Source organism: Aulonocara stuartgranti (genome assembly GCF_965226115.1).
Source record: "Aulonocara stuartgranti genome assembly, chromosome: 19".
Taxonomy (NCBI): Eukaryota; Metazoa; Chordata; class Actinopteri; order Cichliformes; family Cichlidae; genus Aulonocara; species Aulonocara stuartgranti.
The window spans coordinates 2,047,553-2,068,106 of NC_138955.1; the positions used below are offsets into that span (position 1 = coordinate 2,047,553).

At 42.3% G+C, this 20,554-nt stretch overlaps 1 protein-coding gene and 1 long non-coding RNA gene across 3 annotated transcripts; both read left to right on the plus strand.

Annotated features, from left to right (window-relative positions):
• The first annotated feature begins 6 nt into the window (after nucleotides 1-6).
• Nucleotides 7-6,915, plus strand: LOC309695510. The gene is made up of 2 exons (XR_014273169.1): nucleotides 7-735; nucleotides 5,571-6,915. It is a non-coding gene; the product is annotated as an uncharacterized lncRNA (long non-coding RNA).
• Nucleotides 6,916-12,833: 5,918 nt separating this feature from the next.
• Nucleotides 12,834-15,656, plus strand: LOC309694847 (C-type lectin domain family 4 member E-like). Of its 2 annotated transcripts, XM_082515090.1 has the most exons (6): nucleotides 12,834-12,919; nucleotides 13,380-13,469; nucleotides 13,667-13,933; nucleotides 14,014-14,180; nucleotides 15,147-15,283; nucleotides 15,360-15,656. In XM_082515090.1, the coding sequence occupies exons 1-6, from the start codon at nucleotides 12,838-12,840 to the stop codon at nucleotides 15,502-15,504; spliced, it is 888 nt and encodes a 295-aa protein (XP_082371216.1). In that variant the 5' UTR covers nucleotides 12,834-12,837; the 3' UTR covers nucleotides 15,505-15,656. The 2 variants fall into 2 exon arrangements, with proteins under 2 accessions (XP_082371216.1, XP_082371217.1); XM_082515091.1 differs by lacking the exon at nucleotides 13,380-13,469.
• Nucleotides 15,657-20,554: the final 4,898 nt, after the last annotated feature.

The window sequence follows — 20,554 nt, forward strand, 5'->3', positions numbered from 1 at the left end:
GTTATTGTTAGGTATTTTAGTACCATGGTAGCATTTACTGGATATTGTTTTATAGTGACATTATGCAGGAAAACTCTGTCATTCAATAAGGCCCCTTTGTTTTAGTTATTTTTCTCTTTGACCCAAGAATTGATGTGTGAGAATCACAGGCTGGTACAAGGTTGAAATACCACAGAGATCACTCCCTCAGCTACATTAGTTTCTTAATCTTTTAGACGCCTGTTGAAGGCCAAATGGTTTGTTTCAGATTTCACTAATGAAAGAACTCTTCGTTTTGTGCCTTGAAAATATGTCGCTGAGATAATCACAATTGTAGCTGAACTAATAAACTACACAAAGGATGCTTCTTCACCCAAGGGCAGGAAGACGCTGCCTTATCTTGGTCTGTACTGGTTTAAACTGATAAATCTGCTGTCTCATGAATTTTACCCTCTATATAAACTGTTGTACTTGTGAATAAAGTTGAGTCAATTTGGGAAGACAACCTGAAGCAGTCTCTGTTTTCTTGTTCTCCCAAGCTGCTCCCGAGCTCGTACTAACACGCTGAATGGCATGCTTGAATATTACTTGAGAATATATTTGACTGTGTTACAGACTAAGGGACATTCTCTGCTGATAGGTGAAGGTACATTCTCTGCTGATAGACGTCCACGCCTCGGAGGAAGCCGATCCACGGATTAGGCCCTGGAAACCGTTTCCTTCAATTTTGGTGTCAGAAGTGGGATCCTGACGAAGGTAGGCACGTGTCTTTTATTTTATGAGACTGTGTTATGCCTTTCTCAGTGATCCACATAGAAACGGGATACGCTGACGAGGCCTTCTTCAGTGGCCCACATAGTAACAAGTGGGATACACTGAGGAGCCTTCTTTAGTGGCCCACATAGAAACACAGGAAGTTGCCTGTTGTTTTGTAAATAACAGCAGAAAGGACACAGGAAGTTGCCTGCTGTCATAAACTAAGAAGTTGCTCACCAGCAGAAAGGACACAGGAAGTTGCCTGGGGTCATAAAACGAGAAGTTGCTCGTTAAAAAGTGAGAAGTTGCTCACTAAAAAGATAAAATTGCTAGCAAAAAATCAAGTAACCTCAGGTGTGCCACAGCAAAAATAAATACTAACCTAAATCCTCCTAGCGTGTAAACCCCTCTGGAAATCACTGAACATGGGTCAGAATTATTCAAAGACCACAGACAGGTCCGATAAAAAATCTAAAGTACCTGTAAAACCAAAAATTAATAAAATACAAAATAAAGTCTCAAATAACGGCTCAGTACAACTCCCATTTCCGGTTACGTTTAACCCACGCTCGCGAATCAATGAAGACGTCCATGATCACGTATCCAGAACATGCGGGAGTGCTTATGTGACTGACTTTGTTTACAACTTAAGAAGTTCAATGCATTCTAATTTATTTCCGGAGCCTTATCCCGAACGATTATCGCCAGGAAACAGGTCAGTAGAAATGTTGAATATCATTTGTGATAAGAAAAGTAGTCTGCTTAAAAAGTCCTGTAGAAAATACATGATAGAATGCCGCGACGTGATACATCAAATGTTACCACTATGGAAAAAGGGACCGGAACCAGGTGTAGATGCTTTAACATCAAATAAAACTAGTGCAGGCTCTAGCATAGAAAATAAATCTACTGCGGGAAAAGCTAGTCTTGCATGCTCAGCCATTCAGCCCACAGCCCCGCCGCCTTACGAAGATGAGACCGAATTAATAGTTGCTGCAGCAGCTGCACGTAAACAATGTCAGCATTCTGATCCAACCAGCTCAAAAGAAAGCGACGAAAAATCTGAATCACATGCAACGGATCTTAGACACCTAATTGAACAAGATCAGGAAAAACAATATATACGCCGCGAGGAAGAATTAGCAGAACATAAAAAAAAGAGAAAAACTTTTGAAAGAAGAATGTGAGGAACTTATGAAAAACAATTTAGACGACTATGAAGAAAAACTTTTGCATCAGGCAGTGTCCACGATAGACACCCACATGAAACGCCACGATATCGTAGCTAGAGGTTTAGAGGTAGCTAAAGAAATACCTGTTACCCGAACTTTAATAAAGACTTATCTAAAAGAAAAAAAGGAAAAACAAAGCCAGGATGACAAAGGTCCTCACGCCAACACTCGCGGTAGTAAACAAACAGACCCAAAATCTAGTGACGTCAATGACACTTACCCCTTTATGATAATAGGAGATCAGTGTTGTATTCAGCCCCCTAAAATCTCAGAATTAGTGACAACTATTAAAGAGCTTCCCTATCCTCTTAAAAAATCCTACAGCCTTTGTCTCTGCACTACAGAGAAGTACCAGATATCACCATTTGGGTGGTCCGGATTACAGGTACATATTGTGTCAATGCATTCCTGGAGTAACCGAGTCACAACTCATAAGAGAGATAGGTGAATTAGACCCAAAGCATGATAAAGCATCCACAACTGCAGAGTTTTTGTGGGTAAATAATGACAAAATCACCAATTTCTTTAAGAATCTAAAGAAATTCCTGCTAACAATGTCCAGAGACAAAATTGACTTAAATGCAGTAACTATGTGTAAACAGAAGCCTGATGAATCCATCCTAGTATTCATAAAACGCTTTATGCACTGTTGGACAAGCTAGAGGTGCAAATTTAGCTCAGTTTTCCAGCAGCCGCAGACACCCAAAGCAAAAATGAATTTGTGTATTTAATTTAACACAAAGGGTGAAATGTTTGCTGACACTGATAACAGCTTATGTTTTCTCTGCCCTATGTACCGACATGATGGAGAAGGAACATCCTCTGTGTCAGCTGGACCCTCAGCAGAGAATGAACTCAACATCCTTTTGTCCGGTACTCTATGTCACACACTGTGCCAAAAAAACGTGTACAGACGCCACTAACAGGTAATCCCATGACTGGGAGCCACACTTTTGTTTCTCTAAGGTCAAACAGTGATTTTGTCACATAACTCAGACATAGGTTACGAAATATGTCGACACATAGATCTAACCTACCCTATCCACTGTACTATTTCTGCAGTTACATTGCCAGCTGAATACCAGAATATGACATTATGGTCAAAAAGTGAGAATGATATAGGATTTATTGACTGTACACTTTATCACGTACACCTATTAAAACACAACAAGCCAGTATATGTCAAGCAACATCCCATTTCCACGGAAAAAGCCGCAGCTCTAGATGTCATCATAGGAGATTTATTGACTACAGGAGTAATAAAGCCTACAGTATCTCCATATAACACTCCTGTCAATCCTGTGCCAAAGCCTAACAAACCTGGCGTATGGCGTTTCATACAAGACTTAAGGCAAATTAATGCAGTCAACATTCCTCTGCCACCTCTCGTTTCAGATGTTCACAGCATATTGACATGCATTGCATCACACATAGAAATAAGCAGTACACTTGGACTCGTTTGCCCCAAGGCATGATAGACAGCTCTGCTGCTTTCTCAATGGTGCTTCACTCCTTCAGGGCTGCACCCTGATCCACATGTGGATGACCTCCTCCTCTGTGCTGAAAGTGAAAAACTATGTCAAACTGCTACACACATGCTTCTCCAGCACCTCCAAAAGACTGGCCACAAAGCATCTGCAAAGAAAATGCAGTACTGTCAGACTTCTGTTCAATATTTGGGATTCACACTGTCTCACGGAAAACGTTCCATGACTGCAGACAGGGTCAAAGCTGTGACCTCCGTCCCTCGGCCCACTACACAGAAGGAAATGTTGTCCTTCCTGGGCATGGTGAACTATTGCAGACAGTGGATACCAGACTGTTCTTTTCATGACCACATTCTGCGTGACTGTTGTAAAAAAAGACAAGCCTCCTCGAATACTGTGGTCCACAGAAATGACTGCCTCTTTCAATGCATTAAAGGGAGTGCTGACCTCCGCCACTCAAAGGTGCTGCCTGAATTGTTCAGGGAATGCCGGCCTGCCTGAGAGCAGTAGCAGCTTGCTCTATCATGATAAGGGACTGCGAGAAGCTCACACTCTCACATGACACTATTCTACACACCAATCACCAGGTCACGACCATTCTAGCAAACATAACTACACAACATATGCAAATCTCACTATAAAAGCGAGCAGCACACCTGATTCGCCAGCACATTTATTGATCCTATGCTGTGTTCTTCTGACCGACAGGATGGCTCAGACAGGCTTGATGATCATGACTGCATGACACGTATACAGGAATCCACAGCACCACGTCCAGATTTAGAGCAAACACCTATCCCAGACTCAGCCACGGTTTATGTGGACGGGTCCTGTTCAAGGCCGAGAGACAACTCATTTCTTTGTGGCTATTCAGTGGTAACAGTGCCTGACATCATACTAGAGGCTCACTCATTACCATTTCACTCAGCACAAAAAGCAGAGCTCATGGCTTTAATACGCGCCTGTGAGCTCCATTTGGATAAGCGTATGACAATTTACACAGACAGCCGCTATGCATTTGGCGTTGTGCATGACTTTGGCACATTGTGGAGACAGAGAGGATTTAGATCTGCTGATGGAAAATAAATTGCTAATTCTGATCTTGTGCAAAGACTTTTTCAGGCTATACAGCTACCATCGGCCGTTGCAGTTGTAAAAACGAAAGGACACAGTACAGCTGACACAGACGAAGCAACAGGTAATGCCTTAGCAGACGTGACAGCCAAGGCTGCAGCTCCCACCTCCGCAGGAAGTATTATCTGTGCCCCTACAGCTGCCACTTGTTACACTCCCAGACTATTTAGAAACAAATGTTGATTTAAAATTTATACAAGAGCAAGCCTCTGCATGTGATTACACCTGTTGGGAGAATAATGACTGTACCTTAGATGACAGAGATGGCTTATACAAAATCTTAAGGGTTTGATTGCCCTCCCATATTCCCTGATGCCAGTCCTTGCCCGACATTTTCACGGTGTGAGTCATGTCGGACAAAGAGGGGTAATAGGGGCAATAAAATCAAGATTTGTAATTGAGAAAACATCACATGCAGTAAAAAGCATATTAGCAACCTGTCTAACATGTGCACGAACTAATGTAGGAAAATCAAAAGCAAAACATCAGCATTTACCACAACCAGATTTTCCATTTCATACATTACAAATTGATTTTACACATATGCCATCGCAAGGAAGCATCAAGTACTTACTGGTAATAGTGGATCAATTTAGTAAATGGGTAGAAGCTTATCCAACCTCAAAAGAAACTGCAGAAGTAGTCTATCAAAAGTTGAGCAATGAAATAATACCCAGATTCAGAATACCTCACCAAATTAACAGTGATAGAGGACCTTCATTCACATAAGAAGTAATTAAAAAATGTGCTAAAACTTTAATGACCTGGGTCAAATTACTTACTCAAGTCCTGTGTGAGATTAGAAGGACTCAATCTGCAGTAACCAAATTATCTCCATTTGAAATAAGACTATTTCCAACACCATGGTCAGCTTCCAGAGGGGCACCGCTAGTAGAAGGTGATGTATATTGCATTGTCCACTGATGTTCACAACCTGGTAGAAAAACTGAATAATAACTATCAGAAAGTTTGTCTCTCTCAGCTTTTCCCCTCCACAGTTCCACCAGTGGAGACAAGGAGATGCATGTTGGAGAAGCCACTAAAACCAAGGACTCTCTGGGAGGCCGCGCGTGTTCCAGCCCCAGACTGTACTGGCAGTGACGAAGAACCAGCATCCTTACGGACGGACAACCTCAGTGGATTCATGCCAGCAGGGTTAAGACCAGCCCAATCGGACCATCTCAGGCGTCGGATCAAGCAGACGACATCTCCGGCGAGCCAGCGCCCGGATCCAGAGCAAATAAACACACGGGTAGATGACATCTCAGGCGAGCCAGCGCCAGGATCCAATGTACATACACACACAATCACTGATTAACACACAACGTCTGAAAGAACAACGACAAGGTACTCAAACATCCAGCAGGAACAGAAAGCCAAAAGTACCACATGATGTCTAACCTGATAAAGCCAGACTCATTTCATCCTGATAATGGAGAAAATGAAATGCCCATTGTCATCACACGAACCTGGGACCAGGCCAGGAGACGACTAAAGAACTGTCTTTTTTATATATTTAGGTTATTAATCATATCTACTGCATTAACCTTAGGATTTTTATTTACTATTTCGTATTGTAAAGTGCAACCCTGTTCACATTTCTGCAAGCCACATTTTCAATGATAACCCATATAGCTACTAGTACAGCTACTTCAATGTATTTGCAATTAGCACAAATTGATCCTGAGGATGTGCCAGATGTTACCAATGATGTTCCTGATGTGTATATTGAACATTAGGTTGTGAACTATTACATTTTATGATTTGCTTTTTATATTATGTTATTACATTTGTGATTTTTCCTTTCTATTTGAGTTATTATTTTTAAAAATAATAAAAGAGGGGAACTGTTAGGTATTTTAGTACCATGGTAGCATTTACTGGATATTGTTTTATAGTGACATTATGCAGGAAAACTCTGTCATTCAATAAGGCCCCTTTGTTTTAGTTATTTTTCTCTTTGACCCAAGAATTGATGTGTGAGAATCACAGGCTGGTACAAGGTTGAAATACCACAGAGATCACTCCCTCAGCTACATTAGTTTCTTAATCTTTTAGACGCCTGTTGAAGGCCAAATGGTTTGTTTCAGATTTCACTAATGAAAGAACTCTTCGTTTTGTGCCTTGAAAATATGTCGCTGAGATAATCACAATTGTAGCTGAACTAATAAACTACACAAAGGATGCTTCTTCACCCAAGGGCAGGAAGACGCTGCCTTATCTTGGTCTGTACTGGTTTAAACTGATAAATCTGCTGTCTCATGAATTTTACCCTCTATATAAACTGTTGTACTTGTGAATAAAGTTGAGTCAATTTGGGAAGACAACCTGAAGCAGTCTCTGTTTTCTTGTTCTCCCAAGCTGCTCCCGAGCTCGTACTAACACGCTGAATGGCATGCTTGAATATTACTTGAGAATATATTTGACTGTGTTACAGACTAAGGGACATTCTCTGCTGATAGGTGAAGGTACATTCTCTGCTGATAGACGTCCACGCCTCGGAGGAAGCCGATCCACGGATTAGGCCCTGGAAACCGTTTCCTTCAGTTATCAAAACCAAACGTGATAAATTTGGCAAGCGCAGGAGACACGACACGGAGCAGATTTGTCAATCAGGCTGCAGAATGCAATGCTGTACTGTGCAATAAAAAATCAGCGAAAAAGCAAAGCAGTGACGGATGAACAGCGGGACCACTGTGTGCTGTTTATTAATAAACAATAAAATATATTCCTAAATGACAACATGCATAAAAGCAGAACGGTATTTGTACGTCAGTGGGAAAATAGCGGTGGCTTGCTAGCTTTTGTGCGGCTTCCCCGGGTCAGTGAAAACTTTCAAAAGAGAAATGAATGAACTTACCAGGTTGCCCGATCTCTTCACATATCTTCCTCCAAGCTCGGTCCTTTTTATTCCTGTCTCGGTACTGAAAGCAGCTGGTGTTGTACAGCTCTGAGTTGTTTGCTACCGCATTGATTAGCCTTCCCCTCCATTGAAGTATGAAAGGCTTTGGCTGGATCTGCCCCTTTGACCTAGGTAACAGCCACGTCACCAGGCTCCTGATTGGTTGTCGCGGCGCGATTTGACGCTGGAGTTCAGATTTTTCCAACTCGAGCGGTAGACGCGAAACGCGCGTATGCACAAAATGCAACACAAAAACTCACGCGCATGGTTTTATTCGCGAGTCAAACGCGCCAGACGCGCTACACTGACGCGCGTTTCACGCGTTTTGGCGTTTTCGCGACGCAAATCTGCTTCCGAATTTTCGCGGGACCCGCAATCGCGCGTCATCGCGCCTTTCCATTGACTTTACATGTAAACCTGACGCTCTATTCGCGTCCATCGCGTTCGGTGTGAACACACCGTTAGAGACTGTAATAGCAAAGTATGGGAGTCGTAATAGCAAAGTATGGGAGTCAGCATGAGTCAGTATGGCAAGAGAAAAGTACATTAAATTAGCCTGTCATTGGGAGGATATGGAAATATGTGACTTTAAGTAATAGCCTTCTTTTAACAGCTCTGACAAGGCTAAGTAGATAATTTTAAGTTGGTTTTAATTTTAATTCTGTTTAACTAGGTTTTTTGGGGGCGAATACTTACATAAACCAAAAAAGACCACGACACCCTGTAGGACGGATCGGGTTTACAAATATTTAAGCTAAAAGCACAAGGGTGTGAAGAATTTTGGACCAATATCATTATTTACATTAATGATTTGAAAATTAATTAATTTTGTTTGTGTCGTTATATAAGCCCTCTTTTGTACAAGGAAAAGGAACTTCATTAATACCATAGCACCTTTATTTATAATGTCAGTGCGCCCCAGGGTGGCTGTGGCTATAATGTAGCTGCCATCACCAGTGTGTGAATGTGTGTGTGAATGACTGGATGACTGGTTGTATAAAGCGCTTTGGGGTCCTTAGTGGCTAGTAAAAGCGCTATACAAATACAGGCCATTTACCATAATGCACTTCAACATAAAACCTGGGTTCACAATATGCTGTGCATATACAAATAGCATAAACCATAATACTACTACTACTACTAATAATAATAATTATATAACAAAACAAAACAAATACTTATCAGTTTTAAAGTCTCTCAGCTCACCATTTTTAAATTCGTACATCCCGGGTATCTATAATATAAGTTCAGAGCATTCATCACTCATCCGTATGCCTATATGAGGCCACTGGGTGGCTTGTGAAGACGTAAAACAACTCCTTTGGGGAGGGGGGTTAAAGAGGAAGATACTCATGTTATATTGGGTTTAATATACCTAGCTCTGTCAGTAATGTGTAAAACACTGTGTGCCAAATAAGTGGCTGAAGGGCGTCAGTTTCACATTCCTTCTTTGCAGGAGGCAAGGGAAGATTCATATGACATTTAAACGAAAGCATATTTTCAATAAAACACCCAAGTGGAAATAATATATGGGAATTGGAATATCTTGAAAGCATGACAGGACTTCAATAATGTTTAAATAATTTAGTGACTGAGTCACTCCTGTCTGTGTGTGAAGTTGTACTTTTATGATCCACAGATCAGATGGGCCACAATACTTTCAGATATACAAACCTGTAAGTGCATAGCAACCAAGACACGTTCGGTGTAGTTTTCAATATTTTGACCGCAAATTCAAAGTGACTTGAGGTTGTGACAACAGTGACTGCTGTTGTGATTTGGCACTATATAAATAAAACTGAACTGAATTGATTTTCTGTTATCAGGGATTCCAGTTTACGTTTAATGGACTGGCACAGACACAGAGCGTTAGTGATGAACAGGAATGCCAGAGAAGAAATGAGAACTGAGAAATTGGAACATTTTTATGTCCATTTTTTGCAGATTGATCATCAGGAGTGCTGAATGCTAATAACCCCTGTTGTTACTGCACTTGTTATTGTTTGACACCAGAAGTTTCATTTCCCTCTTTTTGGGTCAAATGTTAACTATATAAGTTGCTGAACATGCACTTAGAGAATTAAGATTATTTCAACATCTGTCAGAACCACTGCATAAAAAAGAAAGGAGTACATTTCGTACATGCACAGTATTAAGCTTTTTCACAGCTAGTAATAAAAAAATCTTTTCACTTGTGTAACATAAAAAAAACATCCATATTGAAATTAGTCTTAATAAATTATGTAAGAGCACAGTATAATTTGCAATATTTGTTTGGTTATTCAATGGCTCAAAAATGTCTTTCCAAGTTTGTCCTGAACATATTCTAATATTTACGATGACTGCACAAATTGGCAGTAGGCATCCACATTCACTGGTTACTTTCTATCACTGGTCACTGGTACACCTGTTCAACTGCTTGTTAAAGCAAATACCTAATTAGCCAATCATACGGCCGCAGCTCAAGAGATTTAGCCAAGCAGACATGCTCAATATGACCTGCTGAAGCATCAAATGATGAAATAGGAAAAAAGAGAAGATTTCAGTGACTTTGGATGTGTTATGGTTGCTGGTGCATGACAGGCTGGTCTGAGTATCTTAGAAACTGCTGATTTACTGTGATTTTTCCACGCAACCATCTCTTGTATTTACAGAGAGTGGTGTAAAATGAGAAAATATCCAGTGAGTGGGGGTCCAGGCACACCCAATAAAGCCACTCTGAATTTTACACATGCGCTTGACATATAAGTTACACTGATTTGTGTATTTTGGTAATGAAAAAGTTCAAAACCACATCACTAATAAGTTATTGCAGTACAAGCTCAAATTAATTATGCAGTTCACAGTAGTTTAGTGGTTTTGCAGCAATTATGGTAACCAGTGGGACTGAGGGGGATGCTGAGAAGACAGGCCCAGGCACGTCAGGCTTCGGGACCAAAAAAGAGCTCATTCCTCAGCTTCTGAAGCTAGCTTGAAAGCATGAGCCTACATGAAAATTGCAACAGAAATGGAAATGTGTTATGGATGTTGTGCAATCAGACTCAGCTGTCGTAGTGTGTGGGGAGTTCACTGGTCAACTTACAAGCCTCCTATTTGTCGCCTGGTGCAGAAGGTTTTGCACTTTTATAGCTGTGGATGCTTTTTTCTATTAGTGGACTATACATAGAGTATATAGTTGTAAACATACATATTGACTTGAACAACCACGAACAACTGATATGAACCAGTTCTGACTCTAGAAATGCCTTGTTCATATCAGAAGTCAGACATGAACGAGGTAGGATAACGCGCCATGTCCCAAAGCTCAAATCATCTCAAACTGGTTTTCTTGAACATAATGAGTTCATTGTACTCAAATGGCCTCCACAGTAACCAGTAGAGCACCCGTGGGATGTGGTGAAATGACAGATTTGCATCACTGATGTGTAGCCAACATATTTGTAGTAGCTGCTATCATGTCAGCACAGGCCAAAATCTCTGAGAAATGTTTCCAGCACCTTGTTCAATCTCTGTCATGAAGACGTCAATCAGTTTTGAAGGCAAAAGTCCAGCAAGGTGTACCTAATAAAGTGTCTAGTAAGTGTAATTGTTTGATTTTTTGTTCTTATGCACACCATCTTTTAAAAACAGGTTATCATTCTTGATTGAAGTTGTTAGTTGGAGACAATTTGGAAATTATGTTCTTAACAGGTAATTTAAGTTCTTTATGTAAACAGTCATACACTGTGTGCACAATTATTAGGCAAGTGGGTATTTTGGCCATATCATATTTTTTACGCATATTTTCCAACTTCAAGATGAATAAACTTGAGTGCTTATTGGATTTAAGTGTATCAGGTGATCTGTATTTGCATAATGAGTGAGGGTGTGGCCTAAGTAGATCAACACTCTATATAAAGGTGTGCATAATTATTAGGCAGCTTCTCTCCCTCAGGCAAAATGGGCAAAAAAAAGTGATTTAAATGGACTCTGAAAAGTCAAAAATTGTAAAAAGTCTTTCAGAAGGATGCTGCACTCTTGAAATTGCAAAGATATTGGGGCGTGACCACAGAACCATCAAACGTTTTGTTGCAAATAGCCAACAGGGTTGCAAGAAACGCATTGAGCATAAAAGATGCAAGTTAACTGCCAAAGATTTGAGAACAATCAAACGTGAAGCTACCAGGAACCCATTATCCTCCAGTGCTGCCATGCTCCTGAACTGCAACCTACCCAGAGTGTCCAGAAGGTGTTCAGTTCTTAGAGACATGGCCAAGGTAAGGAAGGCTGAAACCCGACCACCACTGAACAAAACACACAAGTTGAAACGTCAAGACTGGGCCAAGAAATATCTGAACAGACATTTTTCAAAGGTTTTATGGACTCATGAGATGAGAGTGACTCTTGATGGACCAGATGGATGGGCCAGTGGCTGGATCAGTAACAGACACAGAGCTCCACTTCGACTTAAACGCCGGCAAGGTGGAGGTGGGGCAATGGTATGGGCTGGTATTATTAAAGATGAGCTGGTTGGACCTCTTCAGGTTGAAGATGGCCTGAAAATCAACTCCAAAACCTACTGTTAGTTTTTAGAAGCAGTCGCACAGGAAAAAGTCTGCATCTTTTAAGAAGACCATGATTTTTATGCAGGACAATGCTCCATCACGTGCATCAAAGTACTCCACTGCATGGCTAGCCAGTAAAGGCCTTAAGGATGAAAAGAAACAGTACACCTCTCTGAAAAGTGTCTGGGAGGCTGTGGTTGCTGCTGCACAAAAAGTTAACTGACAGACTCCATGAATAGAAGGCTTGTGACAGTGATTGAAAAGAAGGATGGCTATATTAGTCACTGATTTTTAAAAAATTTTTTTTTATTTTGACACATTTTACATTTTCAAAATTACACAGTGTACATTTTGAGTTGTTTTATTATTCTCACTGTAACATTTGCAAATAAACTAGTGAGATGGGAAAATGTTCATTTTTTTCATTTAGTTGCCTAATAATTCTGCACATATATATATAAATATTCTCTTAAAGACAAAACCTCACTTTTACATTCTTAAACATTTGGGTTTAGATTAATTAACATTTTGGATTGACCAAGAGCACTGTCCTTGATCCATAATGAAAATTAATCCTCAAAAATACAACTTGGTTAATAATTGTGCACACAGTGTATTTGATGGGGACTTTATATATTTATTTTTTATCTATCAATCCAAAATGTTTAGGGAGAGTTTTCATATTAATTAGTCTATGACAAAATGATAAAGGCTTCATGAGGCATGTGAGTCCATGAGACATGCCTTGTGTCTGTATATAAGGAGGGGAAAGCAGCTCAGTGGGCAGAACCTGCAGCATTGCAATGGAGACTTCACAGAGGACAAGATCAGTTAGGCCAACGTTTCCTCCAGTTTTCTTCAAAAGCTACAACATATCCGGACAAGGTATGGCACTGAATTCCTATTTGATTTTTATTTTGTGCATTTCTACAGTTTTCCCACTCTTTTCCTTCATAAATGCAGATCAGCCTGTGATTTTATGTATTCACATTTTTTTGGTAGTTGTATAATTTTTAACAAATGAAGAATTTGTGGTATTATGCCCAAATAACTGTAGTTTTAAAGTGATATTTATTATAATTATTATTCATTATGCTACCTACACATTAGTAAAGCCGTAGGGAGAATAATAGATGGCCCAAAGGATGGGAATAAAACGTCTAATAGTTTAAATTTGATAGTTTTATAATATATTTTTCCGAGTTACTTCAGTCTAATTTCTAGCTTTTTACTTATTTGCTGCATTTCTGAATCATCTTCAAGTGTCAACAACCAGATTTAAATGAAAAGTGTTTATCTGAAAATCTTTTTTTTGTTTTCAAAATTTGTATGTTTGACCATGCAGGTGGAGATGGATTTAATCGATGGGTTTTACTGTGCTTGGGACTCTTGAATGCTGTGCTGCTGATAGTCGCTGTTGTTTTTGCGATTAAGTGTGAGTGTAACAGCTCATGTGATGATACGGTTTACTTGTGCTTGGTTGTGTAACAATATTGGTTAGCCAATACAATAATTGTTGAACTCTCAGCAACCACACAAGGGGAAATGCACATTTTCCATATTTCAAAACACTAATCATTTCATAATGATGAACTAATTATATTAATATATCTGTCTCTCTTACCTGTGTAGGTGCCAAAGTCAAAGAGGGCTCCTTGCACATTTCCAACCCAGCTGTAACACAGCTCTTCAATGAGCTCGACTATCTCCGAAGCAACCACAGCGATGTGATCGAAGCCGAAGAGGAGGCCAAGAAGGCGTTAAAGAGCGCGATCAACAACCACAAAGAAGTAAAGGTGAAAATTGAGCAGCTGAAGACCGTCAATGATGGTTATGAGAAACAGATGGGAGCCCTGCAAATAGAGAAGACAAACCTAAAGTCCAACATATCAGTTTTAGGTGAGAAGTTTTGTTTTAATCTGTGAACTCTGAATACATTAAAGTACCTGAAATGACAAGAAATCCTTTGTTTCTCTCAGAGAACTCTTGTGATAAATGCGCTCCTGGATGGATTCTTTTCAACTCGTCCTGCTATTTCTTCTCTTCCACCGAGTCCTCTGCTGTCAAAAGGAACTGGCATGAGAGCAGAGTGGACTGTGTTAGTCGTGGCTCTGACCTTGTTGTGATTGATAACCAACAGGAGCAGGTGGGTTGAAAATAAGAGAGAAGAAGCTTGAAAACAGATAAGTTATCTACATACATCGTCCACAGACATACAATAGTCACTGAATATGTCTGTGAAGGTTCTCAGTCATCCAGGTCATCGTAGTCAAAGGAACTTGCAAAGAAAAGCGTCTGGACTTCTTTAAGTTGCTTGAAGACGTTTCACCTCTCATCCGAGAAGCTTCTTCAGTTCTAAGGTCAAATGGTGGAGAGTCCCAGATATAAACCTAGTGGGAGTTTCCCCCCACAGAGGGACAAAAGGACCCCCTGATGATCCTCTAATCGCCTGAGCCAAGGTGGGAAACTGGGCGTGGGTCCCAATCAGCCAGAGTTTCGGGTGTGTTCATTGTGAAACCTGGCCCCACCTTATCATGCGAATTCCTGAGGTCAGATGGCCCAGCATGTGAGTGGGCGTTAAGGCGTCTGGGAAGGATCTCAAAACTGGATTAAAGATGGCAGAGAGTTGGTGTCGTAAACCCCCGCCTCTGTTCAAAGATGGTCGCTCACAGTGGACATAGATGCTTCTTTCACTCCTCTTTCAAACCATCTGTCCTCTCTGTCCAAAATGTGAACATTGGCATCCTCGAAAGAGTGACCTTTGACCTTTAGATGCAGATGGAGTGCTGAGTCTTGTCCTGTGGAGGTGGCTCTTCTGTGTTGTGCCATGCGCTTGTGAAGTGGCTAACTGAAGAAGCTTCTCGGATGAGAGGTGAAACGTCTTCAAGCAACTTAAAGAAGTCCAGACACTTTTCTTTGCAAGCTCCTTTGACAATAGTCACTGAAAGTGATTAGCAAAGATTTTTAAATGTAGCCTTAAGGCTGTTTAGGAGTTTCTGTGTTGGCATAATTTGCATCCCACAGGCAATCGTGGCCAGTTTTGTAAGTAGGCAATTTACAATTTTTATTGACTAAATTTTAAATGTGTTTTTCTCTTTTTTTGCTCACATAGGCATTCGTGAGTAACACCATCAAACTTCTAAAAAACAATCCTCATCAGTGGGTGAACGGATTCTGGGTTGGTCTTACTGACATAGCGACAGTGGGGACATGGGTGTGGCTTAATAATGTCACAGAGGTGGAACAAAGGTAAGAAAAGACAGATTATTAATTATAGATTTTTATAGATCATTTCCACTTAATTATCTGTCTCGCCTTTTCTCAGGTACTGGATGGATGGAGAACCAAATGTTGAGGAGGAAAATTGTGTGATTATCATTTACTCCTCCTCTAATCCCTGGAAGACCCGCTATGATGGAAACTGCAATGGGCATAACTTAGACTGGATATGTGAAGTACCATCAAGATAGTCTTGATTCACTCCAGAAACCTGGAATGATTCATATGTTTTATGTTTGGGGCATTTTTAAACTTGTATCATTCAAACTGTATTAAAGTCAATGAAAAGTGTATTACAGTTCAGTAAACAATATTAAAATGTTTTGGAAATTTCTATATCTTACATGGACACATGAGTTTTATAATCCGCTTACATCCAATAGAAAGATTTGCTGTGCTGGAGTTCGTACATCTACCAAGTTAAATCATTATGATCATTAGTACCACATTAGCATCAGTGTACTGGAGTCACAGGAGCCCCAGTTTCATTGTGTTTGGCAGTGTAGAGAGATCAAAATATTGTGTGGAGAGATCAGAGTGATGTCAGAACAAAGTTAACTAGGTTTACACACAAAGAAACCCATATGGAAAAGAAAAAACTTATAAAAGACTTGCATAAGATGTGGCCTACTTCATATAGTGAATCATATAAGGCTTATATGATTTACTCATGAAAGTGGCCACTTTCTCATTACTTTCATATATTGTTTTAGGAAGTATCCAAAACATAAGTTTCATTTATATAATTTTTCAAGGGATTTTATATCTGTTTTCACTCTTGTATGCTTTTCATACAAGTTTCACACAAGACGGATACAAACTTTGTAAGATTTATATATATCTTTTCCATATGGGAAGCACTCATAGAAAAATCAAGAAACATTAATGAATCTCCATCTTTAAGTTCCAAAATACTACAAACATTGATTGCATTGAGGGGGGGGGGGGGGGGAATTCATTTCTTAGATCACATGCTAAGAAGTGACAAAGTCTCCAACATTCAGTGAAAAACAAAACAAAACAAAAAACAGAAAAAAGACTACACATCAAAAGTGACAGTGCAATTGTAAAAAAGGCAGCACAGCATAGGTTTCACATATCTATCTAAAGGATAATGTAGATGTTTGTCCAAAATGTACTCGCCACGTTTAGTAACAACCAAATACAGCAAACCAACCCAACACAAACACCTCATACCAACTGTAAAGCACAGTGGTGGAGAGGTGATGATTTGGGCTTCTTTTACAGTGACAGAACCTGGACACCTTGCAATCACTGTCGAGTTGACTGTAAACTCCTCTGTGTACCAAATCGTTCTGGGGTCAAAAGAGAGGTCTGACAGCTAAAGCTTGTGCCAGACTGAGTCGTGATAGAACAGGAGTGGCCAAATCCAGGCCTCAAGAGCCGGTGTCCTGCAGGTTTTAGATGTGTGCTTGATCCATCACAGCTGATTTAAATGGCTAAATTACCTCCTCAACATTTCAAGTTCTCCAGAGGCCTGGAACTAATCATTTGATTCAGGTGTGTTGACTCAGGATGTTATCTAAAACCTGCATGAGACCGGCTCTCGAGGCCTGGAGTTGGCCACCCCTGTGATATAACAATGATCTCAAACACAGGAGCAGATCTACAACATAATGACTAAATAAAGAAAATAATCAAGGTGTTACCTACTTGAAATGCTGTTGACCTTGACAGGCCTGGGAGCTTGAGGGTCCTGCGCAGTATCTTAGCTGTTCCCAGGACTGCGCTCTTCTGGACAGAGATCTCCGATGTTGTTCCCGGGATCTGCTGGAGCCACTCGCCTAGCTTGGGAGTCACCGCACCTAGTGCTCCGATTACCACGGGGACCACCGTTACCTTCACCCTCCACATCCTCTCGAGCTCTTCTCTGAGCCCTTGGTATTTCTCCAGCTTCTTGTGTTCCTTCTTCCTGATATTGCTGTCATTGGGAACCGCTACATCGATCACTACGGCCGTCTTCTTCTGTTTGTCTACCACCACTATGTCCGGTTGGTTAGCCACCACCATTTTGTCCGTCTGTATCTGGAAGTCCCACAGGATCTTAGCTCGGTCATTCTCCACCACCCTTGGGGGCATCTCCCATTTTGACCTCGGGACTTCCAGGTTATACTCGGCACAGATGTTCCTGTACACTATGCCGGCCACTTGGTTATGGCGTTCCATGTATGCCTTGCCTGCTAGCATCTTGCACCCTGCTGTTATGTGCTGGATTGTCTCTGGGGCATCTTTACACAGCCTGCACCTGGGGTCTTGCCTGGTGTGATAGACCCCAGCCTCTATGGATCTTGTGCTCAGAGCTTGTTCTTGTGCTGCCATGATTAGTGCCTCTGTGCTGTCTTTCAGTCCAGCTTTGTCCAGCCACTGGTAGGATTTCTGGATATCAGCCACCTCCTCTATCTGCCGGTGGTACATACCGTGCAGGGGCCTGTCCTTCCATGATGGTTCCTCGTCTCCCTCCTCTTTCTTGGGTTTCTGCTGCCTGAGGTATTCACTGAGCATTATATATATATATATATATATGTTCTTCCTCTTACGCCCCCCCCCCCAATTTTTGCACATGTCGAGGAGCGTGTCAGGTTACATTTCACTGTGTGTTATACTTGTATAACTATGCATGTGACAAATAAAGAACCTTGAACCCCCCCCTTTACGCTACACCTACACGGGTATTTTTGAGAACGCAGCTGTTTCTGTCACGGTTCTGGGTCCGTTGGACCCGGTATTTTGAGTTTATTATGTTTTGGTTTATTTTTGCATTATGGATTGTTTTCTGATGTTCTGGTGCTTTGTTTATTATCATTATAGATCTGTTTCTGTTATTCTTGGTGAGGGATCAGTTCTTAGGTTTTGGGTTCTCATGTGTGTTGCAGTTTCTGTTCAGTGTCTAGTCTGTCTCTCAGTGTCATGTCTGCATCTGGTTTAGTAATTCTTGTTTCCTGTTTTATTGTGAAAGTCTTTGTCTTATGTTAGTGTGTGCAGCTTAGCTCCCCCGTCTCGTTAGCCCTGATCTCCCCCAGCTGTGTCTCCCTTCTGTTGCCCATTCCCTCATTACTACCCTGTGTATTTAAGCCCTGTGTTTTCCCATGCTCGGTGTCGTGTTGTACCCTCAGACCCTGCCTGTGTGTTCCTGCTTGGTTTCTGTTTTTGTTTCATGCCAGCAATAAAAGCTGTGGTTTTAGTTACATTTCGTCTCGGAGTCCTGCATTTGGATCCACATTTCTGCCTGTCCGCACACAGAGCCCTGACAGAACGACGCGACCAGTATGGATCCAGCGGACTCACTTTTCACCTCTGAGGGAGAGAATCTCGCGCACCTATGGGATTACTGTTGGAGGATAATCCACGCTGTGAGCCCCTACAAGAGGCAGCTGGAGGTAGTGTTTTTTGATAATTTTTTGTCGTCCACTGCCTCCACCGTCAGTTTTCTGAACATAAATGGACTTAAGCAAATAATAACAGCTCTAAGAGCGAGGCTAGCCTTCGAACTGTTTGGCATGAGCGGTCCAGGAATGGACGATTCAGCTACCCTCCTGGAGGCCCTCACCACGTGGTGTTCTCGACGTCAGCGGCAGTTTTTGCCAAGATTTGTCGCCAAATCGTTTGATCCATCCTTAAAGAAGAAATGCAACCCTAGCCATCACCACCCAACCACACTTCCCTTTTCTCCTGTAGTACGGACTGGTGCAGTTTTCATTTCCACTCCGCAGCAGTGTTTCTCCATGTCACCTTTTGCCAGCCCTGATCCCATTTCAACTGGCAAGTGGCGGATGCGCCGCCAGCATTCAGTCCCAGCAGGAGTCTGGGATTTTGTCTGAACAGCCGGCTAGGAATGTTCTGGATGATTGTCATGCTTCAAAACCTGTCAAGCATGTAGAGACCGCTGTTCGTCCTCAACTCAACACATCTGTGAGCACAAACAACATGTGTGTCATCCCAGATATTCATAAGCCCCAGCCAGGTAACTCAGGAGTAGTTAATTCAGAAGTTGTTGTGCCTACTCCTGTGCCCATGTTTAAAAATGAACAGTGTGTTTCCCGGCCTTCAGTTCAGTTAGCTGCCCAGCAACCACCTTCAGCTCGGTCAGCTGATCAGCAACCACCTTCAGCTCGGTCAGCTGATCAGCAACCACCTTCAGCTCGGTCAGCTGATCAGCAACCACCTTCAGCTCGGTCAGCTGATCAGCAACCACCTTCAGCTCGGTCAGCTACCCAACAACCACCTTCAGCTCGGTCAGCTGATCAGCAACCACCTTCAGCTCGGTCAGCTGATCAGCAACCACCTTCAGCTCGGTCAGCTGCCCAGCAGCCACCTTCAGCTCGGTCAGCTGATCGAGGGGCCCGCCCAGCCTCATGCCACGTCTGCTGGAGGGTCCGAGTCGCCTGTCCAGCCTCCTTTCTCACCAGCTGGAGGGCCTGAGTCGCCCGTCCAGCCTCATGCCTCGTCTGCTGGAGGGTCCGAGGGGCCCGTCCAGCATCACTCCTCGTTAACTGAGGGTCCCGGAGGACCCAGCCAGCACATCCTCACATCTGCTGATGGTCCGGGGAAATCGGTTCAGCCGTCACCTGCTGAATCATCCCCCGCGACTTTCACATCACCGCCTGCAGCATCATCACCTGCAGCCGACCACTTGGCTGCAGGTGATGATGCTGCAGGTGATGATGCCGTCAGGTTCCGCAGCCGTCCCGCTGCCGTCAGGTTCCGCAGCCGTCCCTTCATCCACGCCTGGTCCGGCCTCGCCTGGTCCGGCCTTGTCTGGTCCTGCGGTTGCTACACCACCGCCAGAGCCAGCTCGACCCGTTCCGCCTCGCCTCTGCTGGCTGTTTTCCGGGCCTCTAAGTTGGCATCATGGCCTTCGGGGACGGCCTCCGGAAAGATTTCGGCGCCGCCGCTGGCATCGCGGCCGACCTCCGGACCTGCTCAGTGGCTGCCACTACCTTCCAAGTGGTCGGCCGCCTGATTGGTTTTGCCTCCGCCGCTGTTGCCGTGTGCACGGTCGACCTCCAGAACTGTTTGCCCGTCGCCGCCATTGCCATGTGCACGGTCGGCCCCCTGAACTTTTCATGGACTCTTGTTGGGTTCTGATTTGGTTTTGTTTTTGATCTGTTTTCCTGTGTTCTTGGACTGTTTTCTTGTGTGTTTGGACTCTTGTGCTCCTTTTTGTTTCGATTGAGATTTTTAAAAACTCAGTTTTTTTTTTGTTTTTTTTTTTTTGTGCAA